This window comes from Telmatherina bonti (genome assembly GCF_933228915.1).
Source record: "Telmatherina bonti genome assembly, chromosome: 4".
In the NCBI taxonomy this organism is placed as follows: domain Eukaryota; kingdom Metazoa; phylum Chordata; class Actinopteri; order Atheriniformes; family Telmatherinidae; genus Telmatherina; species Telmatherina bonti.
Genome location: NC_136622.1, coordinates 37,833,610 through 37,861,348, shown reverse-complemented (window position 1 = coordinate 37,861,348; position 27,739 = coordinate 37,833,610). Strand labels below are relative to the sequence as shown.

The window sequence follows — 27,739 nt, the reverse complement described above, 5'->3', positions numbered from 1 at the left end:
ATGGAAACGTGGCTGTCAGGGGGAAAGGCTGAGGCCACTGAACCCAGAACTGGACCTCGACGGCTCTTGTGGGTCTGGCCCATAGACTGTATATAAAAGATGGGCGGAGCCTCCGTGACCTCACCCGTAGGTTTCTGAAGAGCTGAACTGAAGCTCGGTGGGCGGTTCCTACCATCGCCATCATGGCAGGGGCATGCGTGTTGTCTCACCCGGAAAATACAAATATGGGCAAAGAGGTGGAGCTGAGAGGGGGCTGTGAGCGTCATGGTGGATGATTGACATCAAGCGAACTCAGAGCTTTCTGTAGCTAAGAGCTAATCGTGCTAACCCGGAGATAACAGGAGCTAACCAGCTAACGGAGGTAAGCGGGCTAAAGCTAAGTCATGTTGTTAACCGGCTAAAAACCGCGGTTGTTCTACGTTCTTCTGACTTGAAGCGAGAGATCAGGTATCTGTCAATCAAAAGGACACGCCCCTAAATATGCCGAACTTTGAGGTTAAATTACTTTTAAACGGGCGAGTTAGAAAAGAATTCACTCCCCCCACAGTTGTCATGAAGGTAAACCTGACCTACTAAACCTAAAATGGATTTTTGTACCAGGCTGTAAACATGTTTATTCCTGCTGTAAACATGTTTATTCCTGCTGTGAAGTTGGTCTTTTTAACATGGGAGTCTGTGGGGATTTGCGCTGTTTCTGAGCCCCTAGTGGATGAAGGGAGAACTGCAGTTTTATGCACTTCTGCATAGGCTTCACTTTTAACCGCCGGAGGTTGCCGCTTGGCCTGGTCTCCAGAGCCAGGACCAAAATAAATGTGCAAATCATTTACTTAATTTCCTGTAATAATGTAGAAGCGACTCGTGACCCCCTTCAACCTTCTGAACCACTTCATTAAACTAACTGTTCATAATCCAGGTAATTAAAAGCTGCTTGACTCTGCAGACACGTCCGGAGGAATTATCTAATAAAGTCCTGCAGAGTAAATCAGCTAAACGGCAGAACGATAAAGATTCTTCATGGTCTGATCTGAACTGAAGGAGACTGGACGAGCTCTTTGTACAGTAAAATACGGAGGTTTGAACTCTCTGTGTGTCTGAGCTGAATCATATAAACCCTCCTGGCTTCCTGCCTACTCGCTAATCTCCTCCTCCTCCTCGTCTTCCTCGTCTCAGTACCTGTGATTTATGGCTCAGTACAATGAAAGGTGAAGGCCATGTGAGGCAGCGAGCAGCTGCGAGACAGTAAAACTCTGCAGCGTCCGTCTGTTTAATGATTCCTACATCTGAACATGAGACCAACACGGATGTCTCTGATCTCCTGCTTCTGTTGTGTGAAGGCTGAGTTGGAAATGATAAATATCGGGTGATTTATCAGCAGCATATCCACCGTTGGCTGCTTCTGGACTCGGACAGAAATTATTTTCCAGGGTTTTCTGAGAAATCCAACCTCATGGACTCCTGTAGGAACACCGTATCATGATCCTCTGATTCTGTATGCAACGCTAAACATGAAACTTTTTAAAATCCATTTCTTAAAATGGTTTTGCGCCTTTTTCATACATATGTGTGAACATTTCTTTTGTGAATAATGAAGTCAAATAGATCTTTAACTATGTCAAGCTGGTATTTCTTCTGTTTCTGTTCCCAGATGTTAGCTGCTGATTTTCCCAGATGTTAGCTGCTGTTGTTACAGATGTTAGCTGATAATGCTACAGATGTTAGCTGCTAATGATACAGATGTTAGCTACTGTTGTTACAGATGTTAGCTGCTGTTATTACAGATGTTAGCTGCTAATGTTACAGATGTTAGCTGCTAATGCAACAGATGTTATCTGCTGATGTTACAGATGTTAGCTGCGAATGTTACACATGTTAGCTTCTGATGTTACAGATGTTAGCTTCTGTTGTTACATATGTTAGCTGCTAATGCTACAGATGTTATCTACTGATGTTACAGATGTTAGCTGTTAATGTTACAGATGTTAGCTGCTGATGTTACAGATGTTAGCTGCTAATGTTACAGATGTTAGCTGCTGATGTTACAGATGTTAGTTGCTAATGATACAGATGTTAGCTGCTGTTGTTACAGATGTTAGCTGTTAATGTTACAGATGTTAGCTGCTGATGTTACAGATGTTAGCTGCTGTTGTTACAGATGTTAGCTGCTGTTGTTCCAGATGTTAGCTGCTAATGTTCCAGATGTTAGCTGCTGATGATACAGATGTTAGCTGCTGTTGTTACAGATGTTAGCTGCTGATGCTACGGATGTTAGCGGCTGATGTTGGAGATGTTAGCTGCTGATGTTGGAGATGTTAGCTGCAGATGCTACAGATGTTAGCTGCTGATGCTACGGATGTTAGCTGCTGATGTTGGACCTGTTAGTTGCAGATGCTATAGATATTAGCTGCTGCTGTTGGAGATGTTAGCTGCTGATGCTACAGCTGTTAGCTGGTGATGTTGATCTGCATGTAGTATCTGTAAATGTTTTCCAGTAACATAACTGGACCAGACTTTGGGCCTGAAGTTGAGCATGTTAGAGTCCGTTTGGTTTGGCTTTTGATTCTGAGATGCCGACAGACCATCAAAGGAACAGATGTTTAGAAGTTTGTTTATTCTTTTCTCTGCAGGTATGGTGACATGGTTCCAAACACCATCGCAGGGAAGATCTTCGGTTCCATCTGCTCTCTCAGTGGTGTCTTGGTGATTGCTCTGCCGGTGCCCGTCATCGTGTCCAACTTCAGTCGGATCTACCACCAGAACCAGCGAGCAGACAAGATGAGAGCACAACAGGTTCCATTCTTACACTTTCTTACAGAAACTTGTTTCTTACAGAAACCGAGTCCAGGTCAGGGTTAGTAGAACCAATCACAGCTGGTTCAGCCTAAAGGGGCAAACAGAAGTCAGGATGGTGAACTTGGACCAGCTGGTACCTGACCACCATAAAAAAAACACTTTGACTCGGTCCATCGACCCAAACCTCGATGACTGAGTTTTCCTTGTCGTTGAAACTGTCTCTGACGGCAGTGACATTAAAGACGAACAGAATGAGTCCAAGCTGGCGACTGATGTTCGGTACCAGATGTTTCAGCAGACCTAAAGAGGTCTGATGGGGTCCAGGGGTCATTGGGTCAGGTCTGGTGGAACCTGACCTATGTGGGAGGTGATACCTCCGGACCTTCGAGACCAATGTCCTGCCAGTTTTAGATGTTTCCCTGCTGCAACACACCTGTTGGACCTCCAAAGACAAAGTTTTGCACAAGCCTGTAAAAGAACCGTTCATCTGAAACAGGTCTTCGCAGCAGGGAAACATCTAAAACCTGCAGGACACCAGTCCAGTTCTACAGTCAGACTGTAAATAAAAGATCTCCAGACGGGACTTAAACCTGCGTTATGACGATATTACTGTAAACTTCAACAAGTTACAAAGAGTTTCATGTCTGAGGTTTGTCTAGAAACAGAAAATGTGTCTGAATTCATCTGTAAATGTTTTAAATTAATAATAAATCTGATTTTTAACAAATAAACACAGAAACCAACATTTCCAGCAGACATGCTGATTCCATGGTGGTTTAATGCGGCCTGAAGGCAACATCAGCAATCGCCAGCATTTTAACTACTGTTTTACCATTCATTTATTCTTTGTTGTTAATGTTTATTTCATACAACAAAATAAAATACTTTTAATTTTTTGACACAAACAAAAGGAAACAGGAAGAAGAATAATCTTGAATAACCTGCATATTTTCTGGCTCAAACAAAGAAAAACATCAACCAGTCCATGTAGTTCATCGCAGTGCCGACCATAAACCCCGAACATCAGCTGAAATATTCAGCAATCTGCTCATGTCTGACTTTTTTTTTAACTACGTTCACAAATCTTTGTTTTCTAATCTTTATTGCACGATGGTATTTAGTCTTGCCGTAATATTTGCACAGCGTTTAAACACAGTGTCTGATCGTCGACAGAAACACACTTTAGTTTGAGCACAATCTGTTAAATGTGCCGATAAGGCATTATCTTCTGAAACAAGAGTAAATCATGTTGTCAGAGCTTTGGGTAAAGCTCTTTGTCAGCTTTCCATAATACCAGTAAGATCCACGTAAATTTTGGCCACTAGAGGCGCTAAGCAGGAAACGTCCCACACGCCACGTCCCAAACTTAAACCATGCGTGACTTTCACAAGAAAAAAAACATGAATCATAAACTGCTAAAAACTGCACATCTCTCCTGTACCTCCGTTATCTCGGAAGAAAAAGGTGGTGTCATCTGCGAAGAACAGAAACGGGGACATTTAGGATCCTTCACTGACGGTATTAATAAGTAAAACGTAGCGAAAACGGAGCCGTGTGGAATCGCACATTTGACTTTTATTTTCAGAATTTTGTCCATTGAAATAATCCAAAAGTCCAAAAAAGGCTTTAGTCATGTGACAAATTCAAGTGTTGTGATTGGTTTGTTGTGATTTCTGTCCTTTTCAAAATAAAACCTGACTGAAATGTGAAGCATGTTAGAAACGTCATGTGTTCAGCGAAGGGTTAAGATGTCGGGAGACGCTGCAAACCTGGAGGTCTGCTGTAAATTCACCTGACAGATGATGAGATGAGGCTTCGCTGCATGTGTGTGATGTGCTGACGCTGCTGTTCTCCTGCCTTCCTGTCTGACAGAAAGTGCGTTTGGCTCGGATCCGCATGGCGAAGAAAGGAACAACCAACGCCTTCCTCCAATACAAAGAGGACCGCGCCATCGGGGTGAGACATCCTGACAGCTGATTGTCTCTCAGGATTCAGCAGGACAGACATGTTAGCTGCTGCACAGAGATGGAGGGATGGAAGAGAAAGGGAGACAAACGTCTCCGTCGCCGTGGGAACATGTGAACATGTCTCCAGTCAGACGTGTTTACATGAACCTGGAAGAAGAGTTTATGTGCATCACGTTTGAACTAAATAAGTCAGGAAATAGTAGAAGAAGAACTGTGACATAAACAAACATGGCTGTGTGTGTTTTTATCACCAAGATACTGACTGGAGTTGCTGCTTTTAAAAGCATGATGTATTTGTGTCGCACACGGAGATCTTCTCTGTTGCTCCTGCAACGATTTGCATGAGATGTAACGTTTTTTTTTAATCAACTTTATTGATGAAAGCGAAGAGGACAACAGAAGCCATAGCATAAAGTGCAGCATTATGACAACAGACGTGACCAGGCAGGACCAGGAATGCATGAAGTAGTTCCAGAAATCCTGGGAATGAGTCCAAACGAAGCGACAAAAACTGCTCTGACTGAAGCAACGTCGTTGGGGGATAAAGAACTTCATGGAAATCTCCGCTGTTTCTAATATAACGGAAAAATAAACATCGCAAGCTGTGTTACCGTTAGAAAGTTTAGCAAAATAATCTGGAGGTTAACCTAACCTGAATAACCTGACGAGGTTTGATGAGAACTGGTGGTTCTGCAAGGTGTGGAGGGGTCGTCCTCCAGTTGAATGATCCACGGTGGTCTTTTCTTTCCCCCAACAACCCGCGGGGGTTCACTGCTAGCTAACAGCTAACAACTTTGCTACGTTTTTAGCGTGACGAAGTTCATTACATCTTCTCTGACTTGTAGATAAACGGTTTCTTCTTCATCAGATGAAGAGGATGATTAGAAAAGAGATGCTTTTACGCTTTGGACACGTTTCCAGCGTCACGTCGGTCTTCCTCAGGAACGTCATCCATGTGGAACCTGCTGGACTTCTGCTGGCTGTACCGCCACCTGTGTCTTTATAAAAAAACTCCCTTGAGTCACGCTTTCGTTTGGATGCGGTGCGGGACCCAATTTTGGTAAAATACGTATTTATGGAGGCAATATTTGATTTTTGCTGATAAAAAGTCAGATAATTTGCATTCCGTAGCTTTAATGCGCTTTTTAAACAAAGTTTGCTGAAGCGTGATCGGACCATGGAAGTTATATTATCAGGATAATAAACATAAAATCTGAAAGTCACCAGATGTTTTTCTTTCATCACTTTCTGCTTCAACATTTTACACTCAACCCGAGATGGTTTGCAGAAGTTTTCCGATCTGACCGACGGTCTTCACGATGTTCCTGCCGAAGCGGCTGTGAAGCAAACAGACGTTTAAATCTGACGAGCTTTTCCAGAATCTCTCCGAGGACGAGACAGGAAAAGGGGATTACGCTCCAGGTGGAGAGAATAGATTTCACACACAGACCTCCATTGGTATTGTTGAGCCTTAATCCCTCTGAAACAGGACCGGGGGACGAGGCTGGATTACAGAGTGCATGATGAGGGTGAGGAAGAGGAGAGAGAGGAAGAGGAGGAAGGCAAAACTAAGAGGATGAAGAACGTAGATGAGACAACGCAGCAAGGAAAAGTGACAGAAACTCAGATTAAATCCAGACGGGGAAACTTGAGAAACAATTAAACACCGAAAATAGTCTCAGGTTACTTTCATCATTCCCATCACAGTCTTCATCATTCCCATCACAGTCTTCATCATTCCCATCACAGTCTTCATCATTCCCATCACAGTCTTCCTCATTCCCATCACAGTCTTCATCATTCCCATCACAGTCTTCATCATTCCCATCACAGTCTTCCTCATTCCCATCACAGTCTTCCTCATTCCCATCACAGTCTTCATCATTCCCATCACAGTCTTCCTCATTCCCATCACAGTCTTCCTCATTCCCATCACAGTCTTCATCATTCCCGTCACAGTCTTCATCATTCCCATCACAGTCTTCATCATTCCCGTCACAGTCTTCATCATTCCCATCACAGTCTTCCTCATTCCCATCACAGTCTTCATCATTCCCATCACAGTCTTCCTCATTCCCATCACAGTCTTCCTCATTCCCATCACAGTCTTCCTCATTCCCATCACAGTCTTCATCATTCCCATCACAGTCTTCCTCATTCCCATCACAGTCTTCATCATTCCCGTCACAGTCTTCATCATTCCCATCACAGTCTTCATCATTCCCGTCACAGTCTTCATCATTCCCATCACAGTCTTCCTCATTCCCATCACAGTCTTCATCATTCCCATCACAGTCTTCATCATTCCCATCACAGTCTTCCTCATTCCCATCACAGTCTTCATCATTCCCATCACAGTCTTCATCATTCCCGTCACAGTCTTCATCATTCCCATCACAGTCTTCATCATTCCCGTCACAGTCTTCCTCATTCCCGTCACAGTCTTCATCATTCCCGTCACAGTCTTCATCATTCCCATCACAGTCTTCCTCATTCCCGTCACAGTCTTCCTCATTCCCGTCACAGTCTTCATCATTCCCGTCACAGTCTTCATCATTCCCATCACAGTCTTCATCATTCCCATCACAGTCTTCATCATTCCCATCACAGTCTTCATCATTCCCGTCACAGTCTTCATCATTCCCGTCACAGTCTTCATCATTCCCGTCACAGTCTTCCTCATTCCCATCACAGTCTTCATCATTCCCGTCACAGTCTTCCTCATTCCCATCACAGTCTTCATCATTCCCATCACAGTCTTCATCATTCCCATCACAGTCTTCCTCATTCCCATCACAGTCTTCATCATTCCCATCACAGTCTTCCTCATTCCCATCACAGTCTTCATCATTCCCATCACAGTCTTCATCATTCCCATCACAGTCTTCATCATTCCCATCACAGTCTTCATCATTCCCATCACAGTCTTCATCATTCCCGTCACAGTCTTCATCATTCCCGTCACAGTCTTCATCATTCCCGTCACAGTCTTCATCATTCCCATCACAGTCTTCATCATTCCCGTCACAGTCTTCATCATTCCCATCACAGTCTTCCTCATTCCCATCACAGTCTTCCTCATTCCCATCACAGTCTTCATCATTCCCGTCACAGTCTTCATCATTCCCGTCACAGTCTTCATCATTCCCGTCACAGTCTTCCTCATTCCCATCACAGTCTTCATCATTCCCGTCACAGTCTTCCTCATTCCCATCACAGTCTTCATCATTCCCATCACAGTCTTCATCATTCCCATCACAGTCTTCATCATTCCCGTCACAGTCTTCATCATTCCCATCACAGTCTTCATCATTCCCATCACAGTCTTCATCATTCCCATCACAGTCTTCATCATTCCCGTCACAGTCTTCATCATTCCCGTCACAGTCTTCATCATTCCCATCACAGTCTTCATCATTCCCGTCACAGTCTTCATCATTCCCATCACAGTCTTCATCATTCCCATCACAGTCTTCCTCATTCCCATCACAGTCTTCCTCATTCCCATCACAGTCTTCATCATTCCCGTCACAGTCTTCATCATTCCCGTCACAGTCTTCATCATTCCCATCACAGTCTTCATCATTCCCGTCACAGTCTTCATCATTCCCGTCAGTCTTCCTCATTCCCATCACAGTCTTCATCATTCCCGTCACAGTCTTCATCATTCCCGTCACAGTCTTCATCATTCCCGTCAGTCTTCCTCATTCCCATCACAGTCTTCATCATTCCCGTCACAGTCTTCATCATTCCCGTCACAGTCTTCATCATTCCCATCACAGTCTTCATCATTCCCGTCACAGTCTTCATCATTCCCGTCACAGTCTTCATCATTCCCGTCACAGTCTTCCTCATTCCCATCACAGTCTTCATCATTCCCATCACAGTCTTCATCAGTCCCGTCACAGTCTTCATCATTCCCGTCACAGTCTTCATCATTCCCGTCACAGTCTTCATCAGTCCCATCACAGTCTTCATCATTCCCATCACAGTCTTCCTCATTCCCGTCACAGTCTTCATCATTCCCGTCACAGTCTTCATCATTCCCGTCACAGTCTTCCTCATTCCCATCACAGTCTTCATCATTCCCATCACAGTCTTCATCATTCCCGTCACAGTCTTCATCATTCCCGTCACAGTCTTCATCATTCCCATCACAGTCTTCATCATTCCCGTCACAGTCTTCATCATTCCCATCACAGTCTTCATCATTCCCATCACAGTCTTCCTCATTCCCATCACAGTCTTCATCATTCCCATCACAGTCTTCATCAGTCCCGTCACAGTCTTCATCATTCCCGTCACAGTCTTCATCATTCCCATCACAGTCTTCATCAGTCCCATCACAGTCTTCATCATTCCCATCACAGTCTTCATCAGTCCCGTCACAGTCTTCATCATTCCCATCACAGTCTTCATCATTCCCATCACAGTCTTCCTCATTCCCGTCAGATTTCCTCATTCCCATTCATGGAGAATATGGAAAACACGTGCACAACATCCATGTTGCACATTTTCTGGAGAAATAAGCTTTTTTCAGAACTGCATGACAAAGCAGAAGTGGTTGTTTAGGATGTGAAATCGTCTCCATCAGGACGTGAAATGATTGATTTGTTGTGTTTTCAGGACCGGGACAGTGACAGCACGGCTCTGTGTGTGAAGAACCGGTCCGCTTTCGAACACCAGCACCACCACCTGCTGCACTGCCTGGAGAAGACCACGGTGAGCTGCTGTCTGGAACATCTTTAATCTCACGGAAACATTCCGTTGTGAGGCGTTCAGGTTTAACCAAGCTGAGCATCCATGTTTACGCTCATATCCTGATAAACTTCCAGTCAAACAGGGAAATACTCCAGCTGGCTTAGGCTTGGTTTGGTGAGGTGCAATGAGAAATTCTTAAACGGCAGCAGGAGGGTTTGCTGAACACAGACTTAGGTTTTATTATTCTGCTCTCCCTGAGCCGTCACCTTATCGTGGTGGAGGGGTTTGTGCGTCCCGAAGATCCTAGCAGCTATGTTGTCGGGGGCTTTATGCCCCTGGTAGGGTCACCCATGGCAAACAGGTGTCTAGGGGAGGGACCAGACCAAGCACGGCTCATAGACCCCTATGATGACGACTAACCTGGGCATGAATGTTCCCTTGCCCGGACGCGGGTTACCGTGACCCCCCTCTGGAGCCAGGCCTGGAGGCGGGGTACGAGAGCGAGCATCTGGTGGCTGGGCCTTCGCCCATGGGGCCCGGTCGGGCTCAGCCCGAAAGGGTTACATGGGCCCCACCTCCCGTGGGCTCACCATCTGCGGGAGGAGCCGTAGGGGTCGGGTGCAGTGTGAGCTGGGCGGCAGCAGGAGGCGGGGACCCTGGCGGTCCGATCCCCGGCTGCAGAAGCTGGCTCTAGGGACGTGGAACGTCACCTCTCTGGTGGGGAAGGAGCCTGAGCTTGTGCGCGAGGTTGAGCGGTTCCGACTAGATATAGTTGGACTCACCTCGACGCATGGCTTGGGCTCTGGAACCAGAACCCTCGAGAGGGGCTGGACCTTCTTCCACTCTGGAGTTGCTCATGGTGAGAGGCGCCGAGCAGGTGTGGGCATTCTCATCAGCCCCCAGCTTGGTGCCTGCACGTTGGGGTTTACCGTGGTGGATGAAAGGGTAGTTTCCCTCCGCCTCCGGGTGGTGGGACGGGTCCTGACTGTTGTCTGTGCTTATGCACCGAACAGCAGTTCAGAGTACCCACCCTTTCTGGAGTCCTTGGAGGGAGTGCTGGAGGGTGCTCCTTCTGGGGACTCCATTGTTCTGCTGGGGGACTTCAATGCTCACGTGGGCAATGACAGTGAGACCTGGAGGGGAGTGATTGGGAGGCATGGTCCCCCCCCTCTGAACCCAAATGGTGTTTTGTTGTTGGACTTCTGTGCTCGTTATGGATTGTCTATAACGAACACCATGTTCCAACATAAGAGTGTCCATATGTACACCTGGCATCAGGATTCCCTGGACCACAGTTCAATGATCGACTTTGTAGTTGTATCGTCGGACCTGCGGCCACATGCCTTGGACACTCGGGTGAAGAGGGGGGCGGAGCTTCAACTGATCACCACCTGGTCGTGAGTTGGCTCAGATGGTGGGGGAGGAAGCCGGTCAGAGCTGGCAGGCCCAAACGTGTTGTGAGGGTCTGCTGGGAACGTCTGGCTGAGTCCCCTGTCAGAGCGAGCTTCAACTCCCACCTTCAGCAGAGCTTCGAACATGTCCCGAGTGAGGCGGGGGACATTGAGTCCGAATGGGCTGTGTTCCGTGCCTCTATTGCTGAGGCGGCCAGCCGGAGCTGTGGCTGCAAGGTCGTTGGTGCCTGTCGTGGCGGTAATCCCAGGACTCGTTGGTGGACACCAGCAGTGAGGGATGCCGTCAAGCTGAAGAAGGAGTCCTATTGGGCCTTCTTGGCCTGTGGGACTCTGGAGGCAGCTGATGGGTACCGGCGGGCTAAGCGGCATGCGGCTTCGGCTGTTGCCGAGGCAAAAATTCGGGCATGGGAGGAGTTCGGCGAGGCCATGGAGAAAGACTTCCGGACGGCTTCGAGGAGATTCTGGTCCACCATCCGGTGGCTCAGGAGGGGGAAGCAGTGCTCCATCAATACTGTGTACAGTGGAGATGGGGAGCTGCTGACCTCAACTCGGGACGTTGTGGGTCGGTGGAGGGAATACTTCGAAGACCTCCTCAATCCTACCAACACGTCTTCCCATGAGGGAGCAGAGCTGGTGGACTCAGGGGTGGACTCTCCTATCTCTGGGGCTGAAGTCGCTGAGGTGGTTAAAAAGCTCCTTGGCGGCAAGGCTCCGGGGGTGGATGAGATCCGCCCGGAGTTCCTTAAGGCTCTGGATGCTGTGGGGCTGTCCTGGCTGACACACCTCTGCAGCATCGCGTGGACATCGGGGGCAGTACCGCTGGATTGGCAGACTGGGGTGGTGGTCCCCCTTTTTAAGAAGGGGGACTGGAGGGTGTGTTCCAATTACAGGGGAATCACACCCCTCAGCCTCCCTGGTAAGGTCTATTCAGGGGTCCTGGAGAGGAGGGTCCGCCGGATAGTCGAATCCCGGATTGAGGAGGAGCAGTGTGGTTTTCGTCCTGGTCGCGGAACAGTGGACCAGCTCTATACCCTCTCTGGGGTCCTGGAGGGGGCATGGGAGTTTGCCCAACCAGTCTACATGTGCTTTGTGGACCTGGAGAAGGCATTCGACCGTGTCCCCCGGGGGCTCCTGTGGGGGGTACTCCGGGAGTATGGGGTACCAGACCCCCTTGTAAGGGCTGTCTGGTCCCTGTACGACAGGTGTCAGAGCTTGGTCCGCATTGCCAGTAGTAAGTCGGATCCGTTTCCGGTGAGGGTTGGACTCCGCCAAGGCTGCCCTTTATCACCGATTCTGTTCATAACTTATATGGACAGAATTTCTAGGCGCAGCCGAGGTGTTGAGGGGATCCGACTTGGTGGCCTCAGGATTGGGTCCCTGCTTTTTGCGGATGACGTGGTCCTGTTGGCTTCATCTGGTCGTGATCTCCAGCTCTCGCTTGAGCGATTCGCGGCCGAGTGTGAAGCGGCTGGGATGAGAATCAGCACCTCCAAATCTGAGACCATGGTCCTCAGCCGGAATAGGGTGGATTGCCCTCTCCGGGTCGGGAGTCAGGTCCTGCCTCAAGTGGAGGAGTTTAAATATCTCGGGGTCTTGTTCACGAGTGAGGGAAGGATGGAGCGCGAGATCGACAGACGGATCGGTGCGGCGTCTGCAGTAATGCGGACTCTGCACCGGTCTGTCGTGGTGAAGAAGGAGCTGAGCCAGAAGGTGAAGCTCTCAATTTACCAGTCGATCTACGTTCCTACCCTCACCTATGGTCATGAGCTGTGGGTCGTGACCGAAAGAACGAGATCTCGTATACAGGCGGCTGAAATGAGTTTCCTCCGCAAGGTGGCCGGGCTCTCCCTTAGAGATAGGGTGAGGAGCTCGGTCCTCCGGGAGGAGATCAGAGTAGAGCAGCTGCTCCTCCGCATCGAGAGGAACCAGTTGAGGTGGCTCGGGCATCTGGTCAGGATGCCTCCTGGACGCCTCCCTGGTGAGGTGTTCCAGGCACGTCCCTCTGGGAGGAGACCCCGGGGAAGACCCAGGACACGCTGGAGGGATTACATCTCTCGGCTGGCCTGGGAACGCCTCGGGATCCCCCCCGCAGAGTTGGTAAATGTGGCTGGGGAGAGGGAAGTCTGGGCTTCCCTGCTTAGGCTGCTGCCCCCGCGACCCGACACCGGATAAGCGGCAGAAGATGGATGGATGGATGGATGGATATTCTGCTGTCTTCTCTGTAGTTTTTACAGAAGGTTAAAAGCTGACGGCATCTCCTGAGTTGGGCAGAAAAATACAAATAAAAAACCTTTCAGCATTTTCCTGTGGGCTGCATGCGGTCTTTTGATTGACAGGTACCTGATCTCCCGCTTCAAACAAGCAGAATGAAGGTTTTTAGCCAGTTAACAGCCGTAGCAGCATTAGCTTTAGCCCAACCCCTGTTAGCTGGTTTGATAGATGTCAATCTTACTTGGCATCACACCTCCAAGAAACCTACGGCTGACATCACGGAGGCTCCACCCATCTTTTATGTTACATAAACTCCGGTGGACCTACCCCTCATGTCCTGTCTGTGGACCAGGTGTACAAACTGATTTAAAGCAATGTGTGTTGAGCAGATGTGTGCAGAGCTTGTCCTAGTCTGAGACAAGCGTGTTGCAGCAGGGACACATGGAAAACCTGTAGGACACCGGCCCTGGAGGACCAGGCGCAGAGACCCCTGGACTCTCTGAGGGCCAGGCGAACGGGGCAAGAGCCTTGTGGAAGAGTCGGGTCAAGGCTCCGTCCAGCAGGGACTAAAACAGCACTGACGTCAGAAATGAAATGAAAAATACTTTATTGATCCCCGAAGGGAAATTCAATATTGTAGTAGATAATAATTAACTAGAGGAGGTCTTGTTCCGGAGGCTGATGGCTGCTAGCAGGAATGATCTTCTGTATCTTTCAGTCTTACATCGGACCTGAAGAAGCCTCTCACTGAACACACTTTGTTGTTTCATCACTGTGTTGTGGAGAGGGTGTGAAGAATCCTCCATCATCTTCATCAGCTTGTGCAGCATTCTTCTTTGGACAATCAGCTCCAGCGGCTCCAGAGTTACTCCAAGCACAGAAGCAGCTTTCTGGATCAGTTTGTTGATTCTCTTCAAGTCTCTGGTTCTGATGCTACTACCCCAGCAGATGCTGCAAAGCTGACTGCACTCTCCACAACAGACTTATAGAAGATATGCAACATCTTGGTGCAGACGTTAAACCATCTCAGCTTCCTTAAGAAGTACAGTCTGCTCTGACCTTTCTTGTAGATGTAGTCAGTGTTGCATTTCCAGTCCAGTTTGTTGTCCAGCTGAACTCCAAGATACTTGTATTCCTCCACCACCTCCACCTCCTCTCCCAGGATGGAAACAGTGCTTTGTTTATTCTTCTTCCTCCTGAAGTCAACAATCATCTCTTTTGTTTTGCTGCTATTTAATATGAGATGATTGTCACCGCACCATTTAACAAACTGACTGACCAGTTCTCTGTACTCTGCTTCTTGTCCATCCCTGATACACCCCACAACTGCAGAGTCATCAGAGTATTTCTGCAGACGACAGGACTCAGAGTTGTACTGGAAGTCTGAGGTGTACAGAGTGAAGAGGAATGGCCAGAGTACAGTTCCTTGTGGTGCACCAGTGCTGCTGACCTCCATCTCAGACACACAACCTTTCAGTCTCACAAACTGGGGTCTGTTTGTGAGGTAGTCATAGATCCAGGTGGTTGTGGAGGAATCCACCTGGAATTTATGGAGCTTCTCACATAACAAAGCAGGCTGAATGGTATTAAAAGCACTGAGAAATGAAAGAACATGACCCTCAGAGTGCTGCCTGAATGGTCCAGATGAGAGTGTGCTCTCTGGAGCAGGTATATGATGGCATCTTCAACCCCAAGTCCATTACGATATGCAAACTGGAATGGGTCCTGAAAGGTGTTTACTTGCTGGTTGAGGTGAGCCAGTAAGAGTCTCTCCAGGACTTTCATGATGTGAGATGTCAGGGCAACTGGTCTGTAGTCACTTGGTTCAGCTGGTTGTGTTTTTTTAGGCACTGGAACAAGGCAGGAGGTTTTCCACAGCACTGGGACTCTATTTAGTCTCAGACTGGTGTTGAAAAGGTGCTGGAGAATCGGACATAGTTGTTCTGAGCAGGTCTTGAGAACTCTGGGACTGACACCATCTGGACCTGCAGCCTTGTTCTGGTTCAGTTTCTCAAGTTGCTTCTTAACCTGATTGCAGGAGACAAACAAGGTGGAGGTCTCAGGATGTCCTGATGTGGAGGGAGATGAAGCTGTGTTCTGGTCCATGACTGAGCTGCAGGGTGACAGATTGGAGGCGTGACAGGAAAGCAGTGGGCTTATGGAGGGTGTGTGGTCTGTTGGGCTGGAGGTAGGGGGTGAACTGAACCTGTTGAAGAATATGTTCAGCTCATTAGCTCTGTCCAGACCTCCATCACGCTGGTCCCCCTTTAACTTGAAGCCGGTGATCTTCTTCATTCCAGACCACACATCCCTCAGGTTATTCTGCTGGAGCTGACTTTCTAACTTCTTCCTGTAGTCCTCCTTGCACTTCTTAGTTTGGGTTTTAAGTTGTTTTTGTGTTGCCCTCAATAACTCCCTGTCTCCATCCCTGAAGGCTTTCTTTTTGATGTTCAGCAGCTTTTTCAGGTCACTGGTGATCCAGGGTTTGTTATTGGGGAAGCACCTCACTGTTCTTGTTGGGACGATGCTGTCCACACAGAAGTTTATGTAATCTGTCACACACTCAGTCATGGCGTTGATGTCGTCTCCATGAGGTTCACAGAGGACGTTCCAGTCTGTAGCCTCAAAGCCTCCTCTAGGAGCATCTTCAGCTTCAGCAGACCAGATTTTGATAGTCTTTGTGATGACTGGTTGCTGCTGAACGATGGGCTTGTAGGTGGAGGTGAGAAGAACCAGATTATGGTCAGATCTTCCTAAAGGAGGCAGGGCAGAACAACTGTATCCATGATTCATATTTGCATAAAATAAGTCCAACATCTTATTTTCTCTGGTGGAGCAGCTGACAAACTGCTGGAATGTTGGTAGAGTTGCAGAGAGGGAGACGTTGTTGAAGTCTCCGGAGATCACCATGAATGAGTTTGGATGCTGTGTTTGTAGCCGAGCAACGACGGAGCTGATGACGTCACAGGCTGTGTCTGGTGCGGTACCAGGTATTATATAAACCGCTACCAGAATAACACAGGTAAACTCTCTGGGTAAATAATATGGACGGAAGCTCACAGCTAACAGTTCCATGTCCCTTGTGCATATCTTGTCCTTGACAGTAACATGTCCAGGATGACACCAATGCTGGTTAACCAGCACTGCAATTCCACCACCCTTTAGCTTTCCGCTGTGTTGTCTACTGCGGTCTGCACAGACCGTTTTAAAGCCCGGTACAGACACATTACAGTCAGGGATGTGTTCATGCGGCCATGTCTCGGTGAAACACATAATACTGCACTCTCTGTATTCTTTCTGAGACCTTGTTAGCATCTCCAGCTCGTCCATTTTGTTAGCTAGCGATCTCACATTACCCATGACGACGGTCGGGAGAAATGGTTTAAATCTCCATCGCTTTCTCCTCTGTCTCACTCCCGCTCTGCATCCTCTTCTCTTTCTTTTCAACTCCATCAGGATTTCATGTGTTGTTTTGCTGATAAACCTGATTTGGGAGAGGTTAAACAGTTGATCCTGATTGTAAAGTCTTTCTTTGCTATGGAGACTCATCATAACAAGTCTTGAGAGAACCAAAAATATGCAGAAAAATCTTCCTTGCAGCACACCCTCCGAACCGGCATGAAATCCTCAGAAAAAACTACCTAATTTGAGGTAATATCTATGTGAAAAGAGTTTGTACTTTTAAAAAAATCAAGATAGCAAGTCAAAGCTACTACAGTTTGCTGCCAACAGATGGCGCAATCTAGAATAGAACCTAGAAACAACTCAGAATGAGCTCAAATCCATTTTTAACAAAGTAGTTTGCTGCAGATCTCTTTCAGATCCAGACCTTTCTTCTTCTGAGCAAGCCGCTCTCCCGTTTTCCTGCTTTAGCGGTACACAGAACTGGACCCTACTTTCAGCCCTGGTGATGGGTGGAACACCATGCAGGGTATCGTTAGCTTCATCGTGTCATACTTCTTCCATTGTAACGGTTGTAAATGTCGGACTCAGAACAATGGCCATTGACAAACGGAGCGAAAGAATATCTGTAATAATGGAAATGATGCTGAAGCTCTGGGAATGGGACCATGCCAGGAAGGCCACTAAACTGAGATGACAGGATGCCAATGTGGTTTGGTCTCGGAGTAAAACAGTCATTTATAGGCTCAAGGATTCTTTGATGTTAAATTTCACTCACGATTTTACATTAAGGGGCTGGAAGGAATAAATCCCGATCCAGGTCCATATCCAGTTAGAATCAATTCCAGGAGGGGCCAGAGGCAGAGAACAGGGTCAGGGTCAGATTCAGAGTGATACAGCAGGTTATAAAAACATGCTAGAGATCAGAAGTCAAACAGGCTTACAGATGATCTGGCAGAGAACTGAGGGCTTCATGGTGCCTAAAAGAGGAGTAGAACAGGAGAAGTGGATTGTTTTGATTGATGTTCACTGCAGTCACAGGAAGTATGCCCAAATAGGGCATGAGACAGGGAGGCAGCCCGAAACCATGACACTCATCAAGACACATATATCGATGTTTTACTTTTGTTTGAGAGAAGTACAGAAAAACGTTGGCTGCAAACATTTATTACTGAATCACAACAAGAATAACGTGGACCCCCCCTACCCCGCTCTCTTCCTTACAGAACCACGAGTTCACAGACGAGATGACCTACAGCGAGGTGTGTATGACAGAATCGGTAGGCTTCAGGACCAGTCGTAGCACCTCCCTGTCCAGCCAGCCAGGAGGGCAGAACAACTCCACCGGATGCTGCCCCCGCCGAGCCAGGAGGAGAGCCGCCATGCGACTCGCCAACTCCACGGTGTCCGTAAGCCGAGGCAGCGTCCAGGAGCTGGACACCCTGCACGTCAAGACCACCGCCATCCCACCACAGACGTAAGCACACATGCTGCAAACACACACGCTGCAAACACACATGCTGCAAACACACACGCTGTAAACACACACGCTGTAAACACGCACGCTGCAAACACACACGCTGCAAACACACACGCTGCAAACACACATGCTGCAAACACACACGCTGTAAACACACACGCTGTAAACACACACGCTGTAAACACACACGCTGCAAACACACACGCTGCAAACACACACGCTGTAAACACACACGCTGCAAACACACATGCTGCAAACACACACGCTGCAAACACACATGCTGCAAACACACACGCTGCAAGCACACACGCTGCAAACACACACGCTGTAAACACACACGCTGTAAACACACACGCTGCAAACACACACGCTGCAAACACACACGCTGCAAACACACACGCTGTAAACACACACGCTGTAAACACACACGCTGCAAACACACATGCTGCAAACACACACGCTGCAAGCACACACGCTGCAAACACACACGCTGTAAACACACACGCTGTAAACACACACGCTGTAAACACACACGCTGTAAACACACACGCTGCAAACACACACGCTGTAAACACACACGCTGCAAACACACACGCTGCAAACACACACGCTGCAAACACACACGCTGCAAACACACACGCTGCAAACACACACGCTGTAAACACACACGCTGTAAACACACACGCTGCAAACACACACGCTGCAAACACACACGCTGTAAACACACACGCTGCAAACACACATGCTGCAAACACACACGCTGCAAACACACATGCTGCAAACACACACGCTGCAAGCACACACGCTGCAAACACACACGCTGTAAACACACACGCTGTAAACACACACGCTGTAAACACACACGCTGCAAACACACACGCTGTAAACACACACGCTGTAAACACACACGCTGTAAACACACACGCTGCAAACACACACGCTGTAAACACACACGCTGCAAACACACACGCTGCAAACACACACGCTGCAAACACACACGCTGCAAACACACACGCTGCAAACACACACGCTGCAAACACACATGCTGCAAACACACACGCTGCAAACACACACGCTGCAAACACACACGCTGTAAACACACACGCTGCAAACACACACGCTGTAAACACACACGCTGTAAACACACACGCTGTAAACACACACGCTGTAAACACACACGCTGCAAGCACACACGCTGTAAACACACACGCTGTAAACACACACGCTGTAAACACACACGCTGCAAACACACATGCTGCAAACACACATGCTGCAAACACACACGCTGCAAGCACACACGCTGTAAACACACACGCTGTAAACACACACGCTGTAAACACACACGCTGCAAACACGCACGCTGCAAACACGCACGCTGCAAACACGCACGCTGCAAACACACACGCTGCAAACACGCACGCTGCAAACACACACGCTGTAAACACGCACGCTGCAAACACGCGCGCTGCAAACACACACGCTGTAAACACACACGCTGCAAACACACATGCTGCAAACACACATGCTGCAAACACACACGCTGCAAGCACACACGCTGTAAACACACACGCTGTAAACACACACGCTGTAAACACACACGCTGCAAACACGCACGCTGCAAACACGCACGCTGCAAACACGCACGCTGCAAACACACACGCTGCAAACACGCACGCTGCAAACACGCACGCTGTAAACACGCACGCTGCAAACACGCGCGCTGCAAACACACATGCTGCAAACACACACGCTGTAAACACGCACGCTGCAAACACACACGCTGTAAACACACACGCTGCAAACACGCACGCTGCAAACACACACGCTGTAAACACACACGCTGCAAACACACATGCTGCAAACACACACGCTGCAAACACACACGCTGCAAACACACACGCTGCAAACACACACGCTGTAAACACACACGCTGCAAACACACACGCTGCAAACACACACGCTGCAAACACGCACGCTGCAAACACGCACGCTGTAAACACGCGCGCTGCAAACACACGCGCTGCAAACACACGCGCTGCAAACACACACGCTGCAAACACACACGCTGTAAACACACACGCTGTAAACACACACGCTGTAAACACACACGCTGTAAACACGCACGCTGCAAACACGCACGCTGCAAACACGCACGCTGCAAACACGCACGCTGCAAACACACACGCTGCAAACACACACGCTGCAAACACACACGCTGTAAACACACACGCTGCAAACACACACGCTGCAAACACACACGCTGTAAACACGCACGCTGTAAACACACACGCTGCAAACACACACGCTGCAAACACGCACGCTGCAAACACGCACGCTGCAAACACGCACGCTGCAAACACACACGCTGCAAACACACACGCTGCAAACACACACGCTGCAAACACGCACGCTGTAAACACGCACGCTGTAAACACACACGCTGCAAACACGCACGCTGCAAACACGCACGCTGTAAACACACACGCTGCAAACACGCACGCTGCAAACACACACGCTGTAAACACGCACGCTGTAAACACGCACGCTGTAAACACACACGCTGTAAACACACACGCTGCAAACACACACGCTGCAAACACGCACGCTGTAAACACGCACGCTGTAAACACACACGCTGTAAACACGCACGCTGCAAACACACACGCTGCAAACACACACGCTGCAAACACACACGCTGCAAACACACACGCTGTAAACACACACGCTGCAAACACGCACGCTGCAAACACACACGCTGTAAACACGCACGCTGTAAACACACACGCTGCAAACACACACGCTGCAAACACACACGCTGCAAACACGCACGCTGCAAACACACACGCTGCAAACACACACGCTGCAAACACGCACGCTACAAACACACACGCTGCAAACACGCACGCTGCAAACACACACGCTGCAAACACGCACGCTGCAAACACGCACGCTGCAAACACACACGCTGCAAACACACACGCTGCAAACACGCACGCTGCAAACACGCACGCTGCAAACACACACGCTGCAAACACACACGCTGCAAACACGCACGCTACAAACACACACGCTGCAAACACGCACGCTGCAAACACGCACGCTGCAAACACGCACGCTGCAAACACACACGCTGCAAACACACACGCTGCAAACACGCACGCTGCAAACACACACGCTGCAGACACGCACGCTGCAAACACGCACGCTGCAAACACGCACGCTGTAAACACACACGCTGTAAACACACACGCTGTAAACACACACGCTGCAAACACACACGCTGCAAACACGCACGCTGCAAACACGCACGCTGTAAACACACATGCTACAAACACGCACGCTGCAAACACACACGCTGTAAACACACACGCTGCAAACACACACGCTGCAAACACACACGCTGCAAGCACACACGCTGCAAACACACACGCTGTAAACACACACGCTGCAAACACGCACGCTGCAAACACACACGCTGTAAACACACACGCTGCAAACACACACGCTGCAAACACGCACGCTGTAAACACACACGCTGCAAACACACACGCTGCAAACACACACGCTGTAAACACACACGCTGCAAGCACACACGCTGCAAACACACACGCTGTAAACACACACGCTGCAAACACACACGCTGCAAACACACACGCTGCAAACACACACGCTGCAAACACACACGCTGCAAACACACACGCTGCAAACACACACGCTGCAAACACACACGCTGCAAACACACACGCTGCAAGCACACACGCTGCAAGCACACACGCTGCAAACACACACGCTGCAAACACACACGCTGCAAACACACACGCTGTAAACACACACGCTGCAAACACACACGCTGCAAACACACACGCTGCAAACACACACGCTGTAAACACACACGCTGCAAACACACACGCTGCAAACACACACGCTGTAAACACACACGCTGCAAACACACACGCTGTAAACACGCACGCTGCAAACACACACGCTGTAAACACACACGCTGCAAACACACACGCTGCAAGCACACACGCTGTAAACACGCACGCTGCAAACACACACGCTGCAAGCACACACGCTGTAAACACACACGCTGCAAACACACACGCTGCAAACACACACGCTGCAAACACACACGCTGTAAACACACACGCTGCAAACACACACGCTGCAAACACACACGCTGTAAACACACACGCTGCAAACACACACGCTGTAAACACACACGCTGCAAACACACACGCTGTAAACACACACGCTGCAAACACACACGCTGTAAACACACACGCTGTAAACACACACGCTGTAAACACACACGCTGCAAACACACACGCTGCAAACACACACGCTGCAAACACACACGCTGCAAACACACACGCTGTAAACATACACGCTGTAAACACACACGCTGCAAACACACACGCTGTAAACACACACGCTGCAAACACACACGCTGCAAACACACACGCTGCAAACACACACGCTGTAAACACACACGCTGCAAACACACACGCTGTAAACACACACGGTGTAAACACACACGCTGTAAACACACACGCTGCAAACACACACGCTGTAAACACACACGCTGTAAACACACACGCTGTAAACACACACGCTGCAAACACACACGCTGCAAACACACACGCTGTAAACACACACGCTGTAAACACACACGCTGTAAACACACACGCTGCAAACACACACGCTGCAATATACTGTAAATTTGTTTGGTTTTTGTCTCCGTTTTGGGAAAATCTGAACAATCGGAATCCGACTTTTCCCAGTGAGCTTGTTGCTTCTCTGTTTCATTCCAGACGTTCCAGTTTGAACGCCCAGTCCGGCGACCTGAAGCTGAACTGCGGGGAGCAGGACTTCACTGCTGCCATCATCAGCATCCCCACGCCGCCCGCCAACACTCCGGACGAGAGCCTTCCGCCGTCGCCCGCCCCCATCCCGGGCATCCTGCGCAACACCCGGGCCACCGCTTTCACCCACGACACCGTTAAAATCTCCTCCTTATAACCCCTGACTCTCACCCTGCCCCCACTCCCCCATCCGAACCTCTGATCCTGGACCTGCAGCACTGAGGGCCCCAACGGCCTTTTAGATGGATTCTTGGAGCTCCAGAAAGTGGTTTTCCAGTGTGGAACATGCAGGAAAATCGGACACGAACCACTGGAAGACGGAGAGCTGATGTTTAAAACATCCGTCCCCCGTGGAACTCCGTTTGATCAGAAAAATCATGCATTTCAACCCTTTCCTACGTTTCCCACCCTGCACCATTTGACCTTGTAGATGCACAAACACGAGTCAGGTCAGTCCTGGAGGGTCTGGTTCGGAGTCTTTCTTTGTGCTTCAGACGGATACATGGAAACGCCGAGCTGCTGATGTTCTCAGTGAACTCTGGATGGTTTCCTCGCACTTTACCACCAAACGAGACATTTTCTCCTCGTTTTTACCCGAACAAGGAGGCTGAATTCGAAAACTTCTGCGTTAGATGTGGAACATTTATGAGGTGAAGACCAGAAGGATCTCAGGCTTTAATCCAGGTGGAAGAGAAAATGATCGGAGCAAATTTCACCTTAAAGGAACTGAAATGAGCTCCTGAAGGTTTACATGAAGGACCTGTGGACAGACGAGACAGAGTCTCCTACCGGATTGGTCCGGTCTGATAAGAACTGGTCCGTAGCTCCGAAATCTTCGTCCCAGACTGGGACCGAAAGCCTTTTATCTTCAAAATATGCAACATAACAACAAGCAGGAAATTAGCATCAACAGTCGAGCAGAATTATATCCGCAACAATAATAACGTGTTAAAACGAAACAATCGCAGAAACTACGAACTACGATGGTGAGATGATCCGAACAGGAAGGGAAACGTTCAAACCAAGAGCTCCTCTGTGGTTGCGTCACACTTTCACGATGACGTGCACTTTTCACTTCCACGTGTTCATAGCGGCGGTACCGTCCTGCTAGCTTAGCCGCTATGTTGCTTTATTTGTCGAGTTTTCTTTTTTACAAAAAACAACAAATCTGGTGACTTTTTCTGACTTATGCATTCTGACGTAAAAAAACCGCATCGTTTACGTCTCAATGAGCAGCAGACGCTGTCAGAGACGCCACGCCCCCGTTTAAAAGCGCTAACATGAAGCTTCATCCTGGCGCCGAAGTCCTTCCCAAATATGTTCACCTCTGCTCAGTGACCAGACTGAAAATGAATAGAGCATGATTGGCAGCTTTCAGATCCGTCAATACGTCCAACCATCGATCCATCGATCTGTCGATCAACAGATATGCCTCGGCTAACAGTCAGATATTATATGCAAATGAGACGTTGATGTCATTTAGCTTGTAGCCAGTAGCTCCTTTCTACTGTCTGCATTACAGCAGCAGTATGTGATATAAAGAAGGTATTTTTATACATCACATCTTGTTTACAGGACAAATCCAAGGGTTTTCCATAAAACATTAAAAGCTTTACAATTAAATAATAATTCATTAAAAAACGCGAATATAAACTTTTGAAAGAAATGTTTATAAAACACATTATTGAGTAAATTAGAAAAAAAGAATAAACTTCAGTATAATGGATGTTTTAGTTGTCCTGATGTGCGGTTTCATGGTAATATAATAAAGCATAAAACACATGAACTTTAATTAAACCAGTAAATCATCATCATCAATGCTATCAAAAGCACCATCATGACGTTTAGTCGTCTACAGTCGGGGCCGGCACAAGACTCCCACATCTCAGCACTGCTGCAGTTTTACTGATGACTTACTTTCCTTTCTAAGTTGCAGCTGAAAACAGATTCACCACAGAGCACTGGGCCGTACTGGGCCGTACTGGGTGGCACTGGGCCGTACTGGGCGGCACTGGGCCGTACTGGGCGGCACTGGGCCGTACTGGGCGGCATTGGGCCGTACTGGGCGGCACTGGGCCGTACTGGGCGGCACTGGGCCGTACTGGGCGGCATTGGGCCGTACTGGGCGGCACTGGGCCGTACTGGGCGGCACTGGGCCGTACTGGGCGGCACTGGGCCGTACTGGGCGGCACTGGGCGGCACTGGGCCGTACTGGGCGGCACTGGGCCGTACTGGGCGGCATTGGGCCGTACTGGGCCGTACTGGGCGGCACTGGGCCGTACTGGGCCGTACTGGGCGGCATTGGGCCGTACTGGGCGGCATTGGGCCGTACTGGGCGGCATTGGGCCGTACTGGGCCGTACTGGGCGGCACTGGGCCGTACTGGGCCGTACTGGGCGGCATTGGGCATATTCATTTAAATTATTTCATACTCTGTTTTTTTACCTGTTAAAAGTCAGAAAAATCGTTTCTTTTTTTTTTTGCATATTTAATTAATAGTGTGATGTATGATGCAACATTCTGGATTTAGGTCTGAGAGTATCGATGGACCGATGTCTTGATGTATCGACGTACTGACATACCGACTTATCAATGATGTATCGACGCATCGACGCATCGACGCATCGAAGCATCGAAGCATCGAAGCATCGACGCGTTGAAGCATCGACGCATCGACGCATCGAAGCATCGACGCATCGACGCATCGACGCATCGACGCATCGACGCATCGAAGCATCGACGCATCGACGCATCGACGCATCGACGCATCGACGCATCGAAGCATCGACGCATCGAGGCATCGACGCATCGACGCATCGACGCATCGACGCATCGACGCATCGAGGCATCGACGCATCGACGCATCGACGCATCGACGCATCGACGCATCGACGCATCGAAGCATCGACGCATCGACGCATCGACGCATCGACGCATCGACGCATCGACGCATCGACGCATCGACGCATCGAGGCATCGACGCATCGACGCATCGACGCATCGACGCATCGACGCATCGACGCATCGACGCATCGACGCATCGACGCATCGAAGCATCGAAGCATCGACGCATCGACGCATCGACGCATCGACGCATCGAAGCATCGACGCATCGACGCATCGACGCATCGAGGCATCGACGCATCGACGCATCGACGCATCGAAGCATCGACGTATCGACGTGTCCATTCTGCCCACCCCGAGCCACCATGAGCGTTAGAAACGAGGCGTCCAGAAGAGTGCACGGCTTCGGGAACAGGAGCTCAAGGAAACGTTTTCTCCGTCCGTTCAGAGGCGAGACGTACTGTAACATATTCTGTATCATAAACTTCACCTGCATCGTCCAATCAAATCCTCCAACCAGAAAAAAAGAAGAGAAACCAGACGAACGCCGTCGCCTCCTGCCCGGCGTCCCCCCGTGCATGAGCCTCTACGGTAGAAGTAGCACTACTGATCCTAGGAATTTATCAGCATTATCCCAGAAAAGAGATGAAAAAGACACTGAAGGAGGAGAAGATTCCATCATCCCTTCTTTTGCATGACAACGCTGATTTGTTGGTCTGCCCCCCCCCCATCCTGAAACTTTTCCAGAAGACTGTTTGCACCACCGAGCAGGCGTCCGGGCATGTTCCTTGCCAGTGTGTGTGTGTGTGTATGTGTGTGTGACAATGGCAGGTGTGTGTGTGTGTGTGTGTGATGAGCTGTCACAAATATGCATGGATACCGTTGTAGGTATTTTCCCCGTTTCCTCCTGCAGCCTGACTGACGAGCCTGAAGCAGCCTCCATTCACAGAGTCTTCATGAGGGTTGTGGATGTTCTCGCTCCATTCTGCCCAGTCTGAATGATTCACCCCCCCTCTGCAGGATGTTTAATAGTTTGATCTGCTCATTCATTTATATATGAAACTTATTTATTCATGGAACTATTTCTGACCAACGACTGCACATTCTAGCACATTTCTAAAGAGCACTTCAATGAATTTTATGCCCACATGCACCAAGTCTTCGATTCTGAAGGTATTTTTTAATTAAATTTACCTTTTCATAACAGAAACCAAGGATTTCCAAACCACATCAAGCCATATTTTATTCCCAGTAGAAGACGAACATGTCAGATGATGAAATGGAGACATTTTATCGTTTAATGGAAAATATGATCTGATTGTGAATCTGATGCAGCAAAACATCGGTAGAAAGCTGGACAGGAGCAACTCAAGGCTGGAAAGGTCACTGGTACCAAGCAGGTTCATTGTCAGCAGGTCAGTCACATGACTGAGGATTCTGGAGGAATCTCTGTATGCATAGGACAAGGCTTATATAAAAGGAGCCTTTCATAGAGGCAGAGTCTCTCAGATGGAAAGATGGACAGAGGGTCACCAGTCGGAGACAAACTGGATCTAAAAGTTGTGGAACAATATCAGATGGAAGTGAAGATCCCACCATCATCAGAAACTTCTGAGAATCAGAAGGAATCTCTGTATGCTGGTGATCTTCTACATTAAAGGCTGACATCTAATGGAAACAACTGCTTGGAATCAGAACGATTCCAGAAATCACTGTTCAGCCTGAAACCCAAACATGCAGGTTTAAAGCTCCAGAGAAAATTCTACGCCTCAGTTTCAACATCTGATACGTTTTTGTTCTATTTGGAATCAACTATGGAAATAATAACATTTTATTTTTACTTACACTTTTTTTTTTAAGTGGGGTCATGAAGAAAATACGTTGAACAAGATTCAGACAATAAGAAGGAATCTCTGTAGGCTGGGACAAGGCTGGATGCTGGTGAGGCATAAAAAATGGCCATGAAAGAAACAAATAATGTCTGGATGAGTTTATTTAGTTCAGCAAAGTTATTATTTCTATTTAAATTTAAATGGAGCTTTTATTTACATACTGATTTCATAAACTT

At 48.6% G+C, this 27,739-nt stretch overlaps 1 protein-coding gene across 1 annotated transcript; it reads left to right on the top strand.

The window, feature by feature from the left end:
• On the top strand, nucleotides 1–22,985 carry LOC306754591 (A-type voltage-gated potassium channel KCND1-like; the record flags this gene model as incomplete). The annotated part of the gene is made up of 6 exons (XM_079238608.1): nucleotides 1–68; nucleotides 2,625–2,787; nucleotides 4,663–4,746; nucleotides 9,384–9,479; nucleotides 17,710–17,960; nucleotides 22,778–22,985. The coding sequence occupies 6 exons, from the start codon at nucleotides 1–3 to the stop codon at nucleotides 22,983–22,985; spliced, it is 870 nt and encodes a 289-aa protein (XP_079094734.1).
• Between the last annotated feature and the right edge of the window lie 4,754 nt (nucleotides 22,986–27,739).